Source organism: Ylistrum balloti, unplaced genomic scaffold (genome assembly GCF_031769215.1).
Source record: "Ylistrum balloti isolate Yb309-2 unplaced genomic scaffold, AGI_CSIRO_Ybal_v1 Utg369564, whole genome shotgun sequence".
Lineage (NCBI taxonomy): Eukaryota > Metazoa > Mollusca > Bivalvia > Pectinida > Pectinidae > Ylistrum > Ylistrum balloti.
In genome coordinates, this window is record NW_026781863.1 from 321,549 (window position 1) to 347,113 (window position 25,565).

The window sequence follows — 25,565 nt, forward strand, 5'->3', positions numbered from 1 at the left end:
TAGTGAAAAAAAATCAATTGTTGCAACAGAAAATACTAGGAATTCTAAGAAAATCATCGGAAAACACACTCAAAATATATGAAACTGACCTGTTTCAGCTAATCGACAGCTGTGAAATGATAAAGAATGTTTCCAAACTCGTTAAATTTGTGAAAGAAAAAATTGCAAACCGTTCATAATATGTAACCAGTCTTTGAAACAACCGGGCGTGACAGCTATTGGTAAAGTGGCTCTTGTTTAATGTTGAAGGTGATGTATATTAACCAAGCTATATAAACGGACATGTACACTACACCAGCCGTTCACATTTTATAAAGTCGCTCTATATATAGAATATTCTCTTTGTGAATTATCACAATAGTCTATAAGACTTACAGGAATTACATAATATGATAATGCAGGTATGTTGTTAAAACTCCACTCAACCATATAGACTTCCATTGAATGGTGGGCGGAGAGGGACAGATACCAAGCTTCGTATTCTAACTGCTTCGATATATTGACTGCATCGCGAGAAAATAATTAAGAAAGCGAAAACGATGAAGTGAGACTGATTCTCGCCGCCATGTTGTTGCTTTGTCACGTGGTCGACTTCAGGTCGAGGGAGCGAGAAGGCGAGATTTTACTATTTGGTCCTAACCGGCTGCCATACTTGAACTAAAACACTTACATGTAGTTGTGGGCAGCAATATTATATATTGCTTTAGTCTTTCAATAGACGTGTATACACGGGTAGTACTGCTCCTTCCGTCCTAGATCTGATCTAGTATATCACAGATATAGCATGATACGGAAACCATTTTAACAAATATTCTTCTGTTTCTGTTCCTGCTCCTACGAAGTGGTTGTCATGGTAAAAGTAAATGTTTACGTACCAAACAGAAAGGATCTGTGCCTATGATTACAAACGCCTCTGTATGATCATAACATTGGGACACCGATATGTCTTCATTAGATATGCAAACCAATCTAAAGGAACATCGACAAGTGATTATATTATTCTTTTAATACTGAACATAAACTTACCTGAAAGTATCAGATGTCGTTAGGTTGCCAAACCAGCAGATAGGAGCAAGACGTAGGCCTAGTAAAAGTCACTAAGACCTTAAAGATTGAAATACCAGCAGGATTTGAAGTTCAATTCGACAAAACATTTTAAGAGGCAGAAAAACATGAATCCCATTTCTCTACCAAATTACTACCAGGAAGCTGTACGGGTTAGAGGTAGTCGTCAGTGCCCTAGCCATAAACAGAAGGAAGTTGTCTATGCGTGTCTTGATTGTGAAACACTTTTGTGTACAACATGTGCCATCAAGTCTCCCCACAGGCCTCATAATCTCGAAGAACTCACTGAGATTGCAGCAGAGAAGACAGTCGCTATGCACGACTTTATCAACAATATTGAGAATAATACACTTCCTCAACTCAAACGGGATCTATTGTCAACAGAAAACCAACTGGAAGAAAATTCTTCTAAGTTTATAGAAATGAGACTTAAAATGAAAAGTCAAGGAGAAAAATGTAAACAAGAAATCGACGATTTGATTGGTCAATGGATGTCTATCTGCGAAAATATGGAACGGGTCAACATGGAACTACTCCAACAACGAAAAAGGACGAAACAAAACAGACATGATGTTCTCACTCGAGAAGTTGAAGAATGCAAAACAACACTACAAGGAGGTTCGCCAGTTGATGTGTATGACATGGAATTCAATACGCTTGGAAATGATACACTTTCCGAGGCACCAGTTTTACAAACAGCAGAGTTCTCTCCCCGTTTGTCCGTCATTCATCACTTGACACGAGCTCTGGGTGTATTTACTTGCTGCAACTACGATCTGCTGGACAGGCCAACAGTAGTGGCAAAATTTCCTTTTACGAACCTGTTAGGTTCAATCTGCCCTACATCAGAAGGACATGCTTTAGCAGTTCTGGAATATAATAACTGCTCTGTTCTCCACCTCAACAAAAACGGCGGTATAGAAAAGGAGATAACACACGACAACGAAATAAGAGACGTCAGTCGAGGTCCAATCACAGACGAGGTTTGGTTTTGCAGTCAACAAACTGTATATGAGATGAAGTCAACATCACCTGTCGCAAAATTCAAAGTAGGTCGCGAGATTTGGAGCATGCATGTAACAAACCAGCGTGAAATCATTGTCGGAACAAGAGAAATGTTGGCGATCTACACGTCAGCTGGAACCCTGATGCACGAGGCAACAAGACACGAGACGGGAATTCGCGGTCCAATGAAGTTAGCACAATGTCCTGTTACCGGTAACATAGCTGCTGTGAGCTGGGAAGAAAATGAAGGGAAAGAGGAAAATTTAAACAGGTATACAATGTACATCATCGTGTATGATCGAAACCTCGCGGTGATTTTCAAATACAACGGATACGGAATCCAGGGCGATGAAATCGTAACATCAGACACATTCGGTCCCGGAACTGTTGCTTACGATTCGTATGGAAATCTGATTGTAGGGGACTGGAAACGCAACACTATAGAACTGATCAGCGGATGTGGTCAATACATCAAAACTCTACACAGAACCGCTGGGCAACAGGGAATTATTGGTATTGAACCAGGGAATATCTTATGGTCACAGACTGATGATGAGGAAATACAAATCCTCAAGTACTACAAAGACAGCGATTAAAAGGCGCACATGATCACAGAAACGTTTGGTTTTCACGGTCACGGAAACGAACGACTCTCATTTGAATTTTTTCTGCTTTTATTTTACTGGCAACTTTCCTGCTGAAATGTGAAGACAAAGGGTACTCTTGTTGTGTGTCAACCACAACGTGTGTCACGTTGTGGTTGTGGACAACAATCAGCACGAGTGTTTTAATTGGTTGAATTACATGAAACAGTTATTTCGTTTGAAAATCTATGCAATATGTTGACTTTACTGAAATGTATGTGGTGGATATGTATTAATAGTAGGGAGATAGAGTCGTATGGTGCCTAAGAGGTTTTTTTTTTATTTTGTGCGTGCTTGTGATGTAATGGCAAATATTTTCAGGTTGAGTATTCAATAATTGTTAACAATGAGATTCCTTCGGTGTCTGACATTGATGTTGCAGAATCAATGATTTCACGTTATTTAAGACTGTTTGGGACATCGATTCTTCTTGACACTTTGTTTATACAGGTTCGTAATGGATCAAGCGTGTATGCTATGTACTCATGGTGTGATAATGAGTTAAATTTCCCCAAAATTTTGGGCACCATCTGAACTAATTATTACAGAGTAGTGTTTAACGGGGTACGTTAGGACACATAATTTGGCTTCAGCAATACTCAGTACGTTTGGCATCGTTGTGTTCCTTCAAATGTCTCAATCTTTCTTGTTTCTTTGAGAAAACCTTTCCATTATTTATGTTTGTCCTTCCTTTCATTTGAATTTGAATTAAGACTTGGCAACACTTTCTCAATAGAAACAGTCTCTACAAGTGAAACACGCTAGATTTTATAGATTTTTCTGATTGTAAGAATGCCATGGCCGGAGAGAAACTAACAGATGTACGTGATTATAGTATAGACCATCAAATGGATTTAACATGAATGAATAAGAGGACGTAACATGTTTGTTAATATAAAACGTAATAACGGGACAATCTAATGACCTATCACCCCTGACCTCACAATGACCTGTGTACTGCAGCTACCTATACAGTACAGGTATAAACAATGAGTATACGGTAGTACAAAAAGAACAATGGTTATCAATATGCTTTGTTATCGTGGTGCATTAAAGAATCCTTTACAAACATATAACACTGTGTATTGTGTATGATATAATTTGACACGGAAGTAGCGATTGTAAAGGAACTGAAGCACAATACATAGATTAGTTGCGAAACACTGCTCTTAGTGATATAGATCAGTTCTGTCATCTAAATCAATGAGTTCTATTTTAGGTAAAATCAAGCGCGTACCTCTGTCTACTCGACCATATTAAATTTCATTTCTATTATAAAGAGAAAATTTCATCTCTATAATCCATTATTATCAGTACGAGTTCAATACCCATCTGCTAGTTAATGAAATACACGACGATAACAAGACAAACTATTTATAACGCTATCAGCGATAAGATAGGGCCTACGTTCCTTGACGTTAAAGCTTGACCACGTGACTTTTTACAATTAATATGGTCACCGGAAGTGATATTTCAATGCGCAGCTTGTCACAGGAGCGTCTGTGGAAATTATTTCCATGACGTTGACAGAACTTTTCAACACAAATGAATTGGACAAGGCTAAGTTAGATACTAAATCAAACTTGTTATTTAACGGTTACGTCTTGCCAAGATTCATTGTGTCGCTAGGCTTCAGTACTTGACAAACTCTATGTTGGTACTATTTGGGAGAATAATTAACTTTCTAGACTGAACTACAACTTTTTACCGTATAATAACACTGGGGAAACCTCTTCATTTAAAATTATTCACGCCCCTTCTTATAGCTTGAAATGTATATACCTTTATTTCCATGTATGTTTCATGGCGTTGGAGAGTCATTTGTTATATTCAGAACTTGGTAATATGCCAAGGACAAATGATTCCAATAAAGAACATGTTTTATAGACGTGAGTATATGTGATATAGACATGATAGTTGCGATATATAAAAAAGTACGGTACGACTAACAACTCCTTTATATTACACTTGAGTAAACACAATAGAAAAGGCCAACAGATATATCATCTTTTTATCCTGGTATAAGTGCACGGTATCGACATTTCTATATTTCTATCTACATATACAAACATATAGATGTATAATGAAGCAAAAAACGAAAATGGGATGGTTGGATGAATGGGATATTCATAATAATACCCTGAAGTCACTTTTGTGTAAAACTTCAACAGAAATAGAGTGTGTATCTTGTTGTAAGATCTACAGATGGATTAATTATGTATATTTACGGTTTGACAAAATGGAAAATAGTCATAATATCAGTGAACTACTAACTAAATAAGTCAATAAAAAGAAACAACGCAGACGAGCCATGGTCACACTTATTAGTGTGATTATTTCCAGAACAGAAAGTGGTGTCATAAAGGGTTATATGCTGAATAATTCATTAAAATGTTTCGTCTGTTAATATACACCTCTGTTCTCCTTCATGCTTGATAGCGTCAGACAGTCATTAATGGTATTCGGAATCAATAACAAATGTATCTTAGTACCAAAATTGCTGCATTTCGTTAAAATCATACTGGTACATATACTATCAGCACCGACTGATTGTTACATTGAGCTAAACTGTGTATTCATGTTTATTCATTATTTACTGCAATAGACAAGTTATGTGACTTTTACAATCATCCAAAGTGCAACGGATCGTATTGACAATCAATAACAATGATACAGATGTTACACAATAGTTAAACAACAGTAAATAACAGCGGTTAAACACTAAATTACATTGGTTAAACAACACTAAATTACAGTGGTTAAACAACACTAAATTACATTGGTTAAACAACAGTAAATTACATTGGTTAAACAACACTAAATTACATTGGTTAAACAACACTAAATTACAGTGGTTAAACAACACAGTAAATTACATTGGTTAAACAACAGTAAATTACATTGGTTAAACAACACTAAATTACATTGGTTAAACAACACTAAATTACATTGTGTTAAACAACAGTAAATTACATTGGTTAAACAACACTAAATTACAGAGGTTAAACAACACTAAATTACATTGTGTTAAACAACAGTAAATTACATTGGTTAAACAACAGTAAATTACATTGGTTAAACAACACTAAATTACATTGGTTAAACAACAGTAAATTACATTGGTTAAACAACACTAAATTACAGTGGTTAAACAACAGTGGTTTTTCACTTAACAACTGGTATAATATATAATCATCATTAGCTGATTAGTAGATGTCAGGGCGATAAATAGTTACGATATATTTGTTTATTTAAAGCATTTAACAGCGTCATTTTAAACAAAAACCTGTATATGATTATTGGATCTTACGCTATGTAAACTTCTATATCCCATTCATTCTCTGGTAATTAATTTTTTTTCAAAGAATGGTGAACAGTGAACTATACTGAAGTCAAAAATACGTCCAATGTAACAAAATAGAAGAAGAAGAAGAAGAAGAAGAAGAAGAAGAAGAAGAAGAAGAAGGAGAAAAAAAAGGTTGACGACATCATTAAAAATGATCGAATTTCTCCCTTATATTATCCTATCCAATAAATTAATGACATACCTATAAGAACAAACTGTGCCCTCCTCTCGGCTGACCTTTTTGTTTTTTATTCGATGGGATTTCAGATATGACGTCCAGCTTTTAACTAGAAATTTAATATCCATGTAGTTCCTACATACCCACCACAATAGGAAATCAACTAACTCTGCCACACCTGACACTTACCTTGATATTTTTCTTCAACGAAACCACCATAGACAGCTTTTCTGTATGTTGTATGACAAACGTGATGATTTCAATTTTCCTATTATGAACTTCTCATTTCTGGATAGCAACATCCCTGCAATCCCAACGTATGGTATTTATAATCCACAGATGATAAGATATTCAAAGACATGTTCCCAATATCACAATTTTCGTGTAAATGTCGACAACTGACAGGTAAACTGAAAACACAGGGTGTCGTGTGATATGAAGCTGGACCAATCTGTTCCAGAGTGCATTGTGATACCCGAATAACACTTCTGTTAACGGCTCGCGCTATTTCACAAATCTTGTGTAGCGTATTTTTGTCAAATAGTAAAGTAATTGATTACTTTTCTGTTTTAATATATGTATTATTGTCTTAAAAATAGATGTTTGTTCATCTGGAAAATGACTACATTAGTATATATGGTTATAAATTATGGATTATATCGCTAAAAAGATTAAATTTGAGTTAATAATAATCACCAATTATTTTATATTTTGTAATTTCACTTTTCAACTACCGACGTGTCCTCAAGATATGAAATTCTTCTTTCATGACATCAATGATAAATTATGGTAATTTGGCCATGAAATTGACACAAAACCCCTTTACGTGCACGAATGCTGTTTTTTGGCGCCTATCGCTGATATACAATTACGTCTACAGTCTTCGTTGGTGACTTCATAGATGATGCAGTAGTTGTGCACGCTTTGATAGAAATTGGAACTGATTGTGTGTTTATTGTGGTTAGTTGTCTGTTTCTTCCATTGTTTTATACGACTTTTTCATTTAGTTACATAAATGTACATGGCGGATGTTCTCGGTAAACCAGAACACGATCACTCTTCCGGAACATCTGGGTATTCTCTTTCTTTTTTCAGGACTCTCGGTGTAAATATTTATTTTCATATATTTTGTCTTATTTTTTTTAAATATAGAATATGACTTTGTAGACATGTTGACACTTGTTGTTTTTGTTTATATATTGCGCTCATTTCACCATGTGTTAGGTTAGTTTGTATCAGTATTTTCATGTCGTCAATAACTATTGGATAATGACGAGGACCTTTCTTCTTCTTGTTATTAAGACGTTGCTATCGGAAAAAGACCAAACAGAAAATTTTGTTGTATGAATCAATTGCTATCGGATAAGGACCCGGACCTATTTCCTTGTTTCCAAACAAATTCATACAAGACGTAGTTATGTCAAAACGTGATGTTGTAAATGTAAATACAAACTTGTAAGATTTCACTGCTATAACAGCAGGTTAGTTTATTGCTTGTTAATTTATTGCCACGTGAACAGCTGAAATACATTTTGGATGGGGTAACTTTCTTGTACAGCAGATGACTTACTCACTGAACAGAAAACAGGTACTCAACATGACATCCTGGGTAAAGTGGATAGTTCACTGTTGTCAGTATGATGTGATCGGGTTGGGGATCCTGCCAGCAACAGCATACCTCAGTGGAGTAGCATACAAAAGTTGGTTTTAGACTTCTATCACATGGCAGTCACAAACATAACCACCCAACAATTCATCGCAGACATGCAGTTCACAAGAAAGGTGCCCTTCCTTTAATGACAAAAGCTGTTGATAGGATGTTTATTATTATCCATTAAACCAAACATAACCGCCATAAGTAGGGAGAGCAGTATGACGAACCTTGAATCTTCGTCTGAGTTTATGTAGGATGACGTCTCCCTTTCCCTGACCCATGGGTATGTATATATTAAATTATATGAAATATTATATTCTGTGATGGTATTTCTTTCCAGATGAATGATTCATATTTGTAGTGCGAATGTTTATATATCTGTATTAATTATTAAATAGCATTGCTTGTTATGTTAGTTCATTGCAGTGTCATGGAATGGTCGGATACGTATGGCATATCACAGTATGATAGGAAAAGCAGACGGGGGCAGATGTCTGTTTACCTAGGATTACGAATGGAGTTATCAATATTGGTCCTGGTTATTACGACACAACTCAGAGGTAAGAGAGTACAAATACATGTCATTTAAATGAATTTTGTCTTTAATTCCATATTTTGAACAAGAGCTCATCTGTCTTAAATGAAAACAATGTTGTCCGAAGCAATTTCATTCTATTGTAGACAAATACTGCGTACTTCGTATCCATAATCGAATTTGTTTTAGAACGTATTATAATTTATCATTTCGCAATGTATTTATATTTATAAGTGGGTAACATGTTGTAAGTACAGACAACAGGTTAAATTTACATTTTGTACAACATATCGAATCAGCATTAATCTGAATGCATTTAGATTATTCATCCCTTCCAGTAAAAAGTACACGAAGATTTCCTTTCTAACTTGATGAAATAGACTCATAATTTTAAAGCAAGCTGAAATATTGGTTCTGTAACGAATTAAATATCATTTCATATACGTTTCATAGAATTGAACAATCATTTTTGTAATACTTTGTCCTAATCCTTGAGACAATTATCATAATGCTATGCAATAATCTTACGATGTATAATATTTTGAAGAAAGCGGAACCTTAAAATAACGATAGAATATTTAACTGATATTTAAAGTCACCCTTATGATTGTCGCTTTACTCTTCGTCAGTTATTCACTTTTACCGAGTTTAATTACAGTTCACCGCTCGTCATTAGATTTTCAAAGTTAAACGTCGTAGGTTTGGGAGGCGATATCCAAGGAATGGTCATTTATTAATTCTGTATTAAATTCACTCTTAAAGAAAAATTATCTTCGTCTGCCAAAATGTGTTCTCGCAAAGATGCCTCGTGGACAGAATGTTTTTATGTGGTTTTCAGATCAATACAACTGAGAACAGTGAGCTTCTTCATCAAATATGACTTTTAACGATATCCCATGATAGCTTAATCCGGAGGAATTTACATTTTATTTTCAAACATACTACACTAATTTGAATGAAAGTGACTTTAATAATTTCATAAAAATTGTCTAGTTCTATTTCTATGTATGACAAATATGTACATTATCATGAAAGGGTAAAAATCCAATATTGGGTCATACTAATCCTCCAGAACAGACTTGTATAAAATTGCAGGCAATTGGTGTCCAGCGTTCAATGCCTGTAAAAACTGGTCTTTTTTCTTCTTACAATCGAATTCCGTAATCGTGAGGTCGGTGAGACCGTGGGGGAAATTTCGAGGTATCCGAGTGGTCAATATATGCAAGTTTGAATGTTTAATGCGTAGTTTGGTGGGGACCGACGAAATTCCTCGACTTACATAAGGTACTCGCGATAACTACATATATGTAGGTTCAACTGCATGTTGTTAAAGGGCTGCTAAGTAATTAGCTTAATTTATGTTCGTAATATCATAACAAGCTATTATTTGTTTTAATCCTGGGCTTCTTTTTCTCTTTGGGTGTATATATATACGATGTATATATGTGTATGTAAGATCCGGGCTTGCCTCAATGCTGGCTAACTATTGGCTGCTGATGAGCTCATGTGTGTTACATAAGGTGCTGGTCGCTGATTGGTCAGCTAAGGTTTGGGCCCGCATCCCCTTTCTCATTCAGCAGCCATCTTGAAATTGATTCACATCAGAAGCCCTGGATCTCAAGAGTTTAAAACCCACCCACAACCTCCCCCTTTTGGTGATACTTGAGGTGCCTTATGACTTTAGTTTAATAAGTCATGAATGGAGTACGATTTACAAGAATTTGAACCATTTATTTTGTCAATGTTGGCGGTTTCTGATTAGTATCAGAAGTGTCTTAGTGGCGGTATTTGATTAGTATCAGAAGTGTCGTAGTGGCGGGTTTTTGTCAACCCCACTTACGCTAGCTGTCATTATTTTTTAAGTAGTATTTGCTTCTATGGTTGATATAATGCAATTACAGTATCTCGGAAATTTTTGTTGAGTATTATTGTCATTTGTGTTTTTGAGTCATGGTGTTGACTCTTTGATATATATAATAAATTTGATGTCACCATTTGGGTGGCCATTTTCATTCAATCTGCGTTTTCTTGTTATACCATAGTAAAGCTTGTTTATTCTTCTACTTAGCTGTATGCGGGCATAAGGTAAAAAAATATCAGTTAGTTTAATAATTTAACTTTTGTGCACCACCTTCGCGCTTCTCATACAGTATCTTATATAGTACCGTCACTCGGTTAACAGCGGACATAGCACACAGTGTTATCGAGTCGCGGGTATAAGGTGAGGAGAAAAGTTGCCCATGGAGTGTAGAACATAAAAATATTTTATTCAGGAAACACCGGGATGGACCGAATACATATATTTATCAGTCACATACTAGCATCATGACGTTGGAGATGATAAGCCGGCCGCAAAGGGAGAAAACGTTTGATTAATTAAAACAGAAAAACGCTACCAATATCATAGCAGGAAATAGGCCAAGGAACTACTGTAATACCACGATTATTTTATCTCTTCTGGACTCTTCGTGTGCCATTATTTGTTAGTCTCTCTGTTAGGTAGATGCTTAAAAAATGTTATATCTGTCATTTTGTTGCTTTATAAACGTTCTATTACCACGTATGTTAAAATAGAAGGCGTAAGTTGTTTCCGGTCTAAGACTAAACAAACAGGTGTGAACTAAGAGAGAATGACTTCTTCAATAGACACGGGACAGAACAGACCGCTTGAAATTGATAAATAGATCAATATATAGACGTGGCTGAATTAGGCTTTTATATTGTACAGTAACGTATTTATTGAGGACTTTGATGTAACTGTGTTAGGTTTTCCTTCTCCAAACTCTGTGATCGGCACATTATAATTTTTGTAAGTTGAAATAGTTTCTTCCATCTGCTCGTTATTGGCGATTCACGACGTGCTATCCGAGAGTTTTTTAACTGATATATGCAAGTACTCTGGAGCAAGTGAATACTCGGTAGTAGTGAACGCTCAGTCTTAGGGAACACTCGGTAAACAGTGAGTACTCGGAACAGTGAGCACTCCGTCTTAGAGAACACTCGGTAAACAGTGAATACTCGGTAGTAGTGAGCACTCCGTCTTCGGGAACACTCGGTAAACAGTGAATACTCGGTAGTAGTGAGCACTCCGTCTTCGGGGGCACTCGGTAAACAGTGAGTACTCGGAACAGTGAGCACTCCATCAACATGAGTACTCGGAACAGTGAGCACTCCGTCTTAGGGAACACTCGGTAAACAGTGAGTAATCGGTAGTAGTGAGCACTCCGTCTTAGGGAACACTCGGTAAACAGTGAGTATTCGGTAGTAGTGAACGCTCAGTCTTAGGGAACACTCGGTAAACAGTGAGTACTCGGAACAGTGAGCACTCCGTCTTAGAGAACACTCGGTAAACAGTGAGTATTCGGTAGTAGTGAACGCTCATTCTTAGGGAACACTCGGTAAACAGTGAGTACTCGGAACAGTGAGCACTCCGTCTTAGGGAACACTCGGTAAACAGTGAGTACTCGGTAGTAGTGAGCACTCCGTCTTAGGGAACACTCGGTAAACAGTGAATACTCGGTAGTAGTGAACGCTCAGTCTTAGGGAACACTCGGTAAACAGTGAGTACTCGGAACAGTGAGCACTCCGTCTTAGAGAACACTCGATAAACAGTGAGTATTCGGTAGTAGTGAACGCTCAGTCTTCGAGAACACTCGGTAAACAGTGAGTATTCGGTAGTAGTGAACGCTCAGTCTTAGGGAACACTCGGTAAACAGTGAGTACTCGGAACAGTGAGCACTCCGTCTTAGAGAACACTCGGTAAACAGTGAATACTCGGTAGTAGTGAGCACTCCGTCTTCGGGAACACTCGGTAAACAGTGAATACTCGGTAGTAGTGAGCACTCCGTCTTCGGGGGCACTCGGTAAACAGTGAGTACTCGGAACAGTGAGCACTCCATCAGCAGTGAGTACTCGGAACAGTGAGCACTCCGTCTTAGGGAACACTCGGTAAACAGTGAGTACTCGGTAGTAGTGAGCACTCCGTCTTAGGGAACACTCGGTAAACAGTGAGTATTCGGTAGTAGTGAACGCTCAGTCTTAGGGAACACTCGGTAAACAGTGAGTACTCGGAACAGTGAGCACTCCGTCTTAGAGAACACTCGGTAAACAGTGAGTATTCGGTAGTAGTGAACGCTCATTCTTAGGGAACACTCGGTAAACAGTGAGTACTCGGAACAGTGAGCACTCCGTCTTAGGGAACACTCGGTAAACAGTGAGTACTCGGTAGTAGTGAGCACTCCGTCTTAGGGAACACTCGGTAAACAGTGAATACTCGGTAGTAGTGAACGCCAGTCTTAGGGAACACTCGGTAAACAGTGAGTACTCGGAACAGTGAGCACTCCGTCTTAGAGAACACTCGATAAACAGTGAGTATTCGGTAGTAGTGAACGCTCAGTCTTAGAGAACACTCGGTAAACAGTGAGTATTCGGTAGTAGTGAACGCTCAGTCTTAGGGAACACTCGGTAAACAGTGAGTACTCGGAACAGTGAGCACTCCGTCTTAGGGAACACTCGGTAAACAGTGAGTACTCGGTAGTAGTGAGCACTCCGTCTTAGGGAACACTCGGTAAACAGTGAATACTCGGTAGTAGTGAGCACTCCGTCTTAGGGAACACTCGGTAAACAGTGAGTACTCGGAACAGTGAGCACTCCGTCTTAGGGAACACTCGGTAAACAGTGAGTACTCGGAACAGTGAGCACTCCGTCTTAGGGAACACTCGGTAAACAGTGAGTACTCGGAACAGTGATAACTCGGTAGCGGTGAATACTCTTGTAACAGTAAGCGTTCGTTAATAATACAATTATATCCCAGATAGGGAATAGGAAACGCTGTATTGACATATCAGTAAATAGTTCTGTTATATGTGGATATACTCTAATGAAGAATACTCAGAGGTGACGAGTAATTATTATATCTCTTACAATATTAGTCATTGCTGAATAGTCGGTCGTGAATAAAATGAAGATATTTGGCAAGCTGTAGATTCATAATATCTGTATATATCTGTGTTAGGTGGTTGTAGTATTGACTATCTCTATACTAGACAAGATACAAGATCATCAGTAGGAACCGATACGAACCCGGTATACGTCACACTACAATAGCTCGTCAGGAAGGTGTGAATTTGTATGTCTTTAATATACCAAGCTATACAATACAGTTGTACCACAGAAAATTGTATCAAAGAGTACAAATGCATGATATGAATATCCTATTAATTTGGTACCATATAAGATGTGACATGGTACACAAGATTGTTGGATTGAAAAATGTGCCATGGTACAAACAGAAAAACGAAAAATCCTATTATTTCGTCAGGCTCTTGTCAACCGTAGTAGTCTTGGGATTTCAAAAATAGAAAAAAACGATAGCCGGATTTACCAATGTCGGTTCTTGTACATTCCGGGTGTCGTCGATGGAGGCTTATCCTTTCAGTTCACCTGTCGTTTACATCAATACAGTGACATCAGCTCAGTATGACCAATAGAGTTAGGTTAGATTATATAACTGTTTTTGTTCCAATTATTTTCAGTTGGAGAGACTCTTTACACAGATCTGGTTCTTAGCCCGAATGCAATGTCTTGGAGTAAGTCCGAAACATATTGCCAGGGGCAAAATGGGCGACTTCTCGTGTTGGACAGTAAGGAGAAATGGGACCAATTCACTTCTCACGAGGAGTATAGGAAAAACGACATGTAAGACTGATTACACATATAATTGTCTAGTTTAATACAAATCAAGCTGTTTTGTATAATTGATCGACTTTAATATCCCCGGGCTGGACATGTTATTGAATAGAAGTGAAGATATCTCCCAACTAGGTTGATACAATCCAATCCTTGTTCGCAGAAAATCACTTTTTACATCAATCACTAGTAGTGACTAGTACATCAAGTTTATTATTCATATTCAGAACACAACTTTATCGAGAAGGTAAGATTCAATAAGACCCTACATTGTTAAAGTGAACCTTATGATAAAGACAAAGTTTTTTTTATTTTAGAAATTTCTTGTACGCTAGTAGTGTCATCAACAAGACAATGTCTTATAAATGAATCAGATAATTGTTCACTTAAACGCTTGTAATATTTATCATATATCTGATTAAATTCAAGCGTCAACAAGGCCTGTTGGATTGGTATGAAGTTTAATGACACTGTTCAGTGCAACTATACCAATGATTGGAATCAATGGCAGTACAGTGGATGGAGTAGATGGGCTGATGGCACCTGGGAGCCCAACTATTGCCCCAAACAGAAGTGTGTCAAACTGAAAAATAACGAAATGTACACAGCGTATTGTTATAAGCAATTACAAGCTATATGTGAGATAGGTAAGTTGTGGTTTAAAACATTGAACTTCTTTAAGTTTGTATTCTTTACCAATATGAACGATAACCGGATATTTGAGATGCCAAATAAGCGCAGTTCATAAATATTAATTGTAATCAGTTTCAGTTGTAAAAGTAGTGATAAACGACTGATGTTTGTGTGATTGTCTCATAAATCAATACTTAATATTGACCAAACCACTAACAACAACTACTGGATTCTTTTCGGAGCCATTCGTAACCCCATCGGCTTATCTATTGTTTTATATGCGTACGTTATCAGTCCTCGCCTACACTGAAGTCATTTCAAACTATATTCCATAGAAATACTGTTAACACAATCCATACTGTTTCAGGGGAGAAAACTCTTGTTGAAAATCAATTAATGTTTCTCAACATCAGACTGTGTTATTCCTCAGTGTTTCATAGAGTGTTACGTACGGTGGCTTATACCTGCCATTTTGTCTTTTCGCTTTGTTGTCCGAGAAAAGACGGTGGGCGAAAAATGAAATAATGAAAAGACAAAACCCACGCGAAAAGTAAGAGAAAAAACACACAACAAACATCAAACTATGACAATCAAACAAGTTATTGTTTCCTCTGTTTGGCGTCTTTTCTTTGGTGTCCGTTTTTGTTGCATGCAGGTACTAAGGGTGCCACTCTTTCCATAATGACAAACATAAATATATCATTTGAATGTAGAATGCGGATATCTGTTCTAGGGTAATTCTGATTGAGCTATATCACTAAATACTGATTTCGAGAAATATATTTAATATCCTTATAAATTTACTTTCGACATTTAAACCTTGTTATCTTCTCCGGGTGATGATAAGAAACATGAATAATTCAGGCGTTTATTAAAAGAAATAATCCACCGTCCAGTCGTTTGTTTGGCAACTTTTCTCAAATGAAATTACAATCCCCAATTTAAATATGTAAATGAGGTGACTCTAATCAAGTTAGTTTTCAACTTTTTCTTCATACACATTTTTATGTAATTCATATATGTAAACTGTTATAGGGCACAACGTTTTCTAACTTATATTTCTTATTTTAATATTAACAAAGTTGGATAAAAACATTCTGATAGGTGAAAAAGTAATTGTTAAAAAAAACCTATATCCTTATATACTACTTCCAATCTTAAAAGACATGGCAATATCAATACAATCAGGCAAAAGATTGATGTTGTGAATTCAACTTCCGACACTGGCATCTCTGCCATTGAACCTTTGACGCAGTTCACTCCAACAACCGAAGAAGAATTGCGCAAGATCATTACAAACTCTCAATCGAAATCCTGTGAGCTGGACCCGCTTCCCACAGTTTTACTGAAGCAATGTCTTGATGCACTGCTTCCCTTGATCACCTTTAATCATGAACAAATCATTAGCAGAGTCTAGGGTTCCATTGTGTTTCAAGACGGCTAATGTAAGACTACTGCTGAAGAAGCCTGGACTGAACAAGGAAGAATTAAAGAACTACCTTCCGGTGTCAAATCTCCCTTTCTTATTTAAGATCTTGGAGAAGATCGTGTCCCAGTGACTTGAGGCTCATCTCCATGCTAACAGTCTTCATGACAACTTGCAATCAGCCTATCGCACAGGACATTCCACTGAGACGGACCTACTTCGTGTCTACAGTGATATTGCTGCCGCTCTGGATAACAAGTGTAGAGCGGTTCTTATCATGCTTGATCTGTCTGCTGCATTTGATGTCATTGACCATGGCACACTGTTCAAGCGTCTGGAGTACTCTTATGGGGTGACTGGTGATGCATTACGCTGGACCCAGTCTTACTTGAATGAACGACGACAGTGCGTTGCCATTGGATCAACTGCTTCAGACAGCAAAACCTTAGACATCGGAGTTCCTCAGGGGTCCGTTCTGGGACCTAGAAAATACTGTCTTTATTCGAAACCAATCGGGGAGATTTGTCGTCGTCATAACATTCAGTACCATTGTTATGCCGACGACACACAAATCTACATGGTTATCAGACCTCAAGACATCTGGGACATAATAGTAGCAAGTCTTGAAGCCTGTCTAAATGACATCAGTGCTTGGATGAACTCAAATATGCTCAAGCTCAATCAGGAAAAGACAGAACTGATCGTCTTTTCCCACAAGTGTCAACACACTAAAGGTCTCCAGTTAAAGGTCGGTGCCCAAACTATTGAGCCGTCCAAGCTGTGAGAAACCTTGGTGTACACTTTGATAGCTTTCTGAACATGGAGAGACAGATAAACTCAATTGCCAATTCCTGTTATCACCAAATCAGAAACATTGGGTGTATCCGTCAGTTCATCATCACAGATGCATGCAAGACATTGGTACATTCTCTTGTTAATTCTAGGTTAGACTTTGGTAACGCGTTACTCTTTGGTGTATCTGATACACTAATGAGCCGCCTGCAGAGGGTACAGAACACCGCAGCACGCCTAGTTACGCGTACTCGAAAGAGGGACCACATTACACCAGTCCTTTACTTATTGCATTAGCTGCCCGTGCGATTCCGGTCACAGTACAAGATTTTGATGTATACATACAAGGCAATAAATGGAACAGCTCCTGAATATTTGCAGGAACTTGTCACCGTTTATCGGCCGTCACGATCACTACGATCGGAGACAGAATCCTTATTGTGCGTTCCGAACTCTCGGACTGTGACTTATGGTAACCGGTGCTTTGGAAAGGTAGCGGTCACTTTGTGGAACAGCTTACCATCTGCTACTAGAAAGTCAAAATCCCTGGCCAAATTCAAGAGGGATATTAAAACCCACCTGTTTACGTCTGCATTTTAGACTCTCACGCAGACGTCCTGTACATACATACTATCACCACTACTTACTTGATTTGGTTACTGTGTTATATATGTTGATTACTGTGTTATACATGTTCTATAAATTTTGTAGTAAGATTATTACGTAATTGTGAAGCGCATTAGAGTATTTTTTTCAAAATAGATAGTGCGCTATAAAGATGTTGTATATTATTATTATTATTATTAATATATCTGGCGAAATTCATACGCAAATAATGTTCCGCCTGATTTAACATTTCAATGTAGTAAATTAACTTTTTCAATGTGTTTGCCAGCGAGACAATTTCCCTTCACGGATCTTGTACTTAGTCCACAAGAAATGTCTAGGGATGACTCAGAAAACTTCTGTCAGAATCAAAATGGCCGACTTATTGTACTGGACAGTCAGGAAAAATGGGACTACTTCACCGCTCACGAGGATTACATCAAAAACGATATGTAAGAATCATACACATATTTATACGTAAAAATCCTACACATATTTATATGTAAAAATCCTATACATATTGATACGTAAAAATCCTACACACATTTATACGTAAAAATCCTACACATATTTATATGTAAAAATCCTACATATCTTTATTTGTAGGAGTCCTACACATATTTGTATGTAAAAATCCTACACATTTATTTGTAAGAGTCCTACACATAGTGATATGTGATGATAATCATTTAACAAGTAAACTTGTTATTGGCCTGTCATACTCTTAACGTATATTGCAATATGATTTATGTTATGCTATATCATTATAATTTGTGTTAACACTTTTAACGTGCAACGTATGATTGAATTTTAGGAACTATGAACACTTAGCATACGAGTGTGTATATTGAACTGATACAATAATGGTATGATAACCGGAGTGAAATATCTTGTCATTTCTAGACATCTGGGGGCGTACTGGATTGGTATGAAGTTTGCTGACACTGTTCAGTGTAACACAACCGAAACGCATACGCCATGGATCTACGATGGGTGGGGAAAATGGCGTGACAAGTACTCGGAGCCTAACAAATGTCCATTTGATCGATGTGTTTTATTGAAGACCAATTCGATGCAGACAAGGCCGTGTAATCATTTGCATATAGCCCTATGTGGTAATTATTCTGCACTCCTAACCCACACACTCCTCGAGGTCATGTTCATGTACTATTCTTATAAGCAGTGTCAAGGTTTAGATGATACACATATACTTACCATACCTTAACCTTTGTTCTGACCAATATGGATATTTTGTTATCGTCTCCTAGATTTTAAATACGCCTTTAGCATGACTTACGCGTCCTGGGAAGCTGTTTAATCTATACGGTACTGTTAAATTCGTTATTTGTATTTAATTCATAATTCTTATTAAATGTTGCTGATCACTTGTGTGTGTTTTGCACAATCCTTGTTACAGATCGACTACGCTTTAACATTTATCCGTACTCTGATTACATTTCCTATTTTAATATCTACTGTTTTAAGATTACTAGATTAACTACATTTTCTGTTAACGGATTGATTTTAATTTCGATTCACTTTTTTTCGAAATGTTGTTGGTGTTGTTTATATGTTGAAGAAGTACTATTTACTCTAGTATGACCTCACTAAAATCCGTTTAAAACGACTCGTAAATTTTCATGTAAACAGGAGACAGAAAGACGCTGTTGATTACAAAAATAAAGTTTCCTTGGTGTCCTGTTTAAGGCCCTGTGATAACATTGATTTAATTGAGTCATACAGATATACCATATGCAATAGCAAAATTTGACAGATATGAAATAAAATTTCCACTTTACTTGTGCTGTAAATGTTAGTTACTTTTACTTATAATGTAAATGTCATTTATCAATGCTGTAAATGTCATTTATTAATGCTGTAAATGTCATTTATTTATGCTATAAATGTCATTTATTTATGCTATAAATGTCATTTATTTCTGCTGTAAATGTCATTTATTTCTGCTGTAAATGTCATTTATTTATGCTGTAAGTGTCATTTATTTATGCTGTAAATGTCATTTATTAATGCTGTAAATGTCATTTATTAATGCTGTAAATGTCATTTATTAATGCTGTAAATGTCATTTACTTATGCTGTAAATGTCATTTATTAATGCTGTAAATGTCATTTATTAATGCTGTAAATGTCATTTACTTATGCTGTAAATGTCATTTACTTATGCTGTAAATGTCATTTATCAATGCTGTAAATGTCATTTACTTATGCTGTAAATGTCATTTATTAATGCTGTAAATGTCATTTATTTATGCTGTAAATGTCATTTATTAATGCTGTAAATGTCATTTATTTATGCTATAAATGTCATTTATTTATGCTATAAATGTCATTTACTTATGCTGTAAATGTCATTTATTAATGCTGTAAATGTCATTTATTAATGCTGTAAATGTCATTTATTTATGCTATAAATGTCATTTACTTATGCTGTAAATGTCATTTACTTATGCTGTAAATGTCATTTACTTATGCTGTAAATGTCATTTACTTATGCTGTAAATGTCATTTATTAATGCTGTAAATGTCATTTACTTATGCTGTAAATGTCATTTATTTATGCTGTAAATGTCATTTATCAATGCTGTAAATGTCATTTACTTATGCTGTAAATGTCATTTACTTATGCTGTAAATGTCATTTATTAATGCTGTAAATGTCATTTATTAATGCTGTAAATGTCATTTATTAATGCTGTAAATGTCATTTATCAATGCTGTAAATGTCATTTATTAATGCTGTAAATGTCATTTATTTATGCTGTAAATGTCATTTATTAATGCTGTAAATGTCATTTATTAATGCTGTAAATGTCATTTATTAATGCTGTAAATGTCATTTACTTATGCTGTAAATGTCATTTATTTATGCTGTAAATGTCATTTATTAATGCTGTAAATGTCATTTATCAATGCTGTAAATGTCATTTATTTATGCTGTAAATGTCATTTATTTATGCTGTAAATGTCATTTATTAATGCTGTAAATGTCATTTATTAATGCTGTAAATGTATTATTTATGCTGTAAATGTCATTTATCAATGCTGTAAATGTCATTTATGCTGTAAATGTCATTTATTTATGCTGTAAATGTCATTTATTAATGCTGTAAATGTCATTTATTAATGCTGTAAATGTCATTTATCAATGCTGTAAATGTCATTTACTTATGCTGTAAATGTCATTTACTTATGCTGTAAATGTCATTTATTAATGCTCTAAGTGTCATTTATTTATGCTGTAAATGTCGTAAATGTCATTTATTAATGCTGTAAATGCTGTAAATGTCATTTATTTATGCTGTAAATGTCATTTATTTATGCTGTAAATGTCATTTATTAATGCTGTAAATGTCATTTATTAATGCTGTAAATGTCATTTATTTATGCTGTAAATGTCATTTATCAATGCTGTAAATGTCATTTATCAATGCTGTAAATGTCATTTATTTATGCTGTAAATGTCATTTATTTATGCTGTAAATGTCATTTATTTATGCTGTAAATGTCATTTACTTATGCAAAAAAATATAATTTTCTTTTTTTATTCTGTAAATGTCATTTACTTATAGTAAATGTATATGATTTTGTGGTAATCTTATTTAGCGCTAATTTTCACTTCTGAATATTGTTTAAATACAATAATTATGAATGGTGCGTGAATTAATCGTTTTCCTATTTTGATACTCGGTAAATTCTGATTGCACGAAATTATGTACATTAACAGTATCAAATATTTCCATAGATACTGAACACATTCTGTGTTCAACCTGTCACCTAGTAGGCACTCTATATAATGATAAAACACCACGGTCTCCTTTACAGAATTGGCTGAATATATCACCTAGTCCACATCAATTTAAAAAAGTAGTTCTTCGAGAAAGATCGGAAAATAACAGCATGTTCATGTTTTTTTTCTCTCTAATTTTTCGTTTTTTTAGCGTTAATGGAAGTCAAATTCAAAGCTCTGGGTTTTACTGTCTGAAAAGGTACACGCACTAGAACATTTGCATGGCATTTGACTGTACGTAATGTTAATCATGTTCAAGTGATCTGCTCTTTTCTAAGAACATACTTAATTAATTCAAAAGTATATGAGCCAGTACAAAATGGATGTTTACTGGCACCATGAGCACGAGGCAAACCTTGTGACTAAGTCATGTTAGGATAGCATATGTATAATCGTTTTTAAACAATGATATGGTTTTATAAATCATTATCAAAGGAAAAGACAAGATAAGAGGAAGACAAAGATAGTTATCGACCACAAACACATAGTTTATACATTTTTACGATTTCCTCGTAGCTTCTCCTGATTACAGTGCTTAGGTGCAATAGCCCCTAGTATTGTGGTTTTGTATTCCCATGCTGTATACAGATAATTAATTTTAGTTATTACGAATATTTTAAATTTGAAAAAAAATGTGAAAATGTACACATTATCAGCATATACAGAAAATTATAAACATGATTAATCCGTAGCATATATACCAAGAACAGATGGATACCGAAAGACAAAATGCACTATTACGTTCCACATCAGAACGTGTTCCGAAGAAAGTATTCCTGTTTTGAAGGTGGAGTCTATCGTAACGGGTTTTTCTTAGTTCGGGAAAAAAAGCAGTAAACATGAACATTTTGGAGTGCATATTTTTTAGCATGCCATGAGAAGTGAACTCTTTTATAACTTAAACAATAAGTAAATTGACAGCTTTGGGGAACAAGTCACAACAACACTGTTTTTTACTTACATCCTTTCTTGAGAATTTTACATAACAACGTCTAAGAGAGATTCTTTTAAATCTAAAACGCTAGAAAATACGTCAAAACGATCCTTATATTTAGAAACTTTATTGCTTATTTCGATTTTTGTATAACACAAAACTAAGAAAAGAATGAATATCTCTAAAATACTTTGATTTGCGATAAAATCAAAATGACTTTAAAACGATCCCGTGGAAGCCACATGAAGACAAATAAATGTTCAGTATTATATTGCAAATGCCTTCGCGATGATTTGTAATTCGCCGTCGGATGAATATCAGAGGCGTTTTTTTCTGAAATGTGAATTTTTTCAGTTTAATTTCAAGGCTTTTTCTTCTTGTTAATACCAATATAATAATTATTGGTACAAAAATTAATGGTCCAGATCGACAATGATCACGGAAGAAATAAGTTATCATTAGAAAATGGTTACATGTATTCCCTTTCCTGGCAAATCAAGCGTCTATGAGACTAACATAAGCGATCTATAAAATTATAATCCTACCTCAATATATATGATATATATTTATTTGATGAGCGGTAATTTCTTTTGTTTTATTTTTTTCTCGACTCCAGATTTTAAGAGCGGTATTTCCCGAAGAATAACTATTCAAATTGGTGTGGGCCTAGTATTAGAAATTCATATGATAAAACAATACACTCTCCTTTACAGAGTTGGTTCAATCGACGACGGAATTATCTACAACTCATAGTCAATCAACAACTGAAGTGTCTTTTACTGTACCAAGTACTCCAACATCCACACCGCATGGAACTGGTGACAACTCTGTGGTGTCGTCTACAACTCTCAAGTCACAAGAAACTAATACGACGGCACCTGCTTCGACAACTTCATCAACATCTAGCGCAGAAAACATGACGTCATCTATTCCAGTAACCACGACTGACGCAGAAACTATGACGTCATCTATTCTAGTAACTCCATCCACGACTGGCACAGAAAAGACGACGAAACCTATTTCAACAACACCTGCAACAACAGTGTTGCCGGTTTCCACTGAAGCCGTAAATGACTCGTGTAGACAATGTTGTTTCGTGGTAAACAAGACAAGGGCACTGAATAACCAGGAAAAAGAGGTGATACGACACGAGTTACGGGTTCAGTTAGCTGTAAATAAAACCATCCTTTCTTCTTATATTCGTAAACTCACCAGTGTGTATGACTCCCGGCCCAGCAGTGTAGCTATTGGAGGCGTGGCTTGTGTATTCCTCGCGGCGGTTGTCGGGGTGATCATTATTCCGGACTGCGTCACTCTTTTCAGATTTCTCTACAGATATGTAGGATCAGATCAAGTTATTTCTGGTATCAATCAGTAATCAACGTGATTGATTTCCTTTTGAAATGACTTCGGGTTCTTATTAATTAATATAGATTTAGTTCTATGGAATGCGATTGAAAATTTTCTTAACAGGAATACCACTAATAAACCTGGAAGGGTTTATCAATATTACAGCAAATAAGAATAAACTTATTTCGTAACAAAGAGATAAAATATCATAATATCAACATAAAAAATAGAAAAGGAATAATAGATAAATTAAAGTAGATAATGTATATGTTTTCCGGATATTTAATAAGGTATACCTTATATTATACTTGTTGATATGCTAAAGTTACAAAAAAAGTATGTTTTTCTTTACTTCAGTTGTATTCCAGTGCAAAAAACTTTCTGTGCTAACTTTACTTGATATAGATAATCTTATAAAGACCTAAATCTCCGTAAAATCTTACTTCGTCTTAAACATCGACTTACTATGCAATAGGTCGTATAGGCAATAAACCAGCATTTTTTCGCACGAAGTTTTCAAAGTTCTAAATATAATATTGTATCGCAATTTTTCTGTTAGGATAGCAAAATATTGGAGACATGAGCACGAAAGATGGATAAACACAAATCACTCTGTCTCTGATAACATATTTTGAGAAAGATAAAACTCACGAGCTTTATCGTAAAAAATAGTTTGATGAACCCCGATATCTCATGGTCCTTTTTATTGTATTTAAAGTATAAGATGCACATTTCACACTGTGAAAACATGACACCTTCAAAAACATCATGTCTGACAATACACCTCCAACATCTGGTCCCCTCAAGGAGGTTGTCCGATTTAAGGGTCATGACAAATGTTTCAGCCACAAGCTGAAGGATGTAGGTTTTGCATCTAACATTAAATATGACGTCCATGTGACGGAAAACATCTGATGATAACAAGACTTCTATCCATCCTCAGCCTCCTTATAAACTACTTGACCAGAAACTGTGTCAGTATGTCCAACAATACAAGGTTATATGTGGAGAATGAAAAAAATCCTATAGAATGCGATTCTGTGGCACCGCAAAGGTAAAATCATATAAATGGTAGTATTTAAGAGGCGTGTCCAAGATATGTGAATGTCCCCAGCCAGTGATATCTAGTTATGAAATGAAGACATCAACATCAGTGCAACGAAATACGAAACACCTGACTGTCGCACATTTAAAGCAAACTACACCGCGGCCTGGCTGTGTATGAGTTCACTGGGCAGACTGACGGTTACACAGACACCGGGTCTGTAGTGTGCAACACCACTAATGAGGAGGAACATAGTGATGCCACTGAAAGTGTCGCTGTTTTCAGATACTGAGAAACATAGCACTGGCATATGATAAAGGCTTAAGAGACGAATGAGTATCTACGTGTATAAGAAAACATTCAACAGACCTGATCCTTCATCGTCATATTGTATTGTTATCAATGGAAGTTCACGTCACTTTAGTCTACGATTTTATTGAATATTCGATGATAAATGACACAATAGAGTTGATAAGCGGATTATGCCAGTTTATAATAAACTCTTAACAATGCTGCGGACTTTGCAACAGCTCAAATACATACGAGTAAAATATCACATTTTCATAATTACAAAAGAGCGTGTACTTTGGTGTAGTGACTATCAAATCAGTGGTTGAGGTTAACATTACATAAGATAATATTCGAAATTCAACTAGATATACCAACAGTTCAACATATTCATAATCTGAAACTTGATAAACCTAGGGCAAAATATAAACAAAGGAAAGATTTTGAGAAAAAATTCAGGTAAAATACGTTATTGGTCTAAGTAATTAATGTAGCAACTCACTTTCCCAACTCTGTTCATAAGAGCATCTGATCAAAAGGGAAAAGGAAACTTGGATTCCGTTTCTTTC

General features: G+C 35.8%; 1 protein-coding gene across 1 annotated transcript; it reads left to right on the forward strand.

Moving 5' to 3' along the window:
• The first annotated feature begins 1,172 nt into the window (after window positions 1-1,172).
• LOC132552526 (uncharacterized) lies at window positions 1,173-2,666 on the forward strand. The gene has a single exon (XM_060216741.1). The coding sequence runs from the start codon at window positions 1,173-1,175 to the stop codon at window positions 2,664-2,666; it is 1,494 nt and encodes a 497-aa protein (XP_060072724.1).
• Window positions 2,667-25,565: the final 22,899 nt, after the last annotated feature.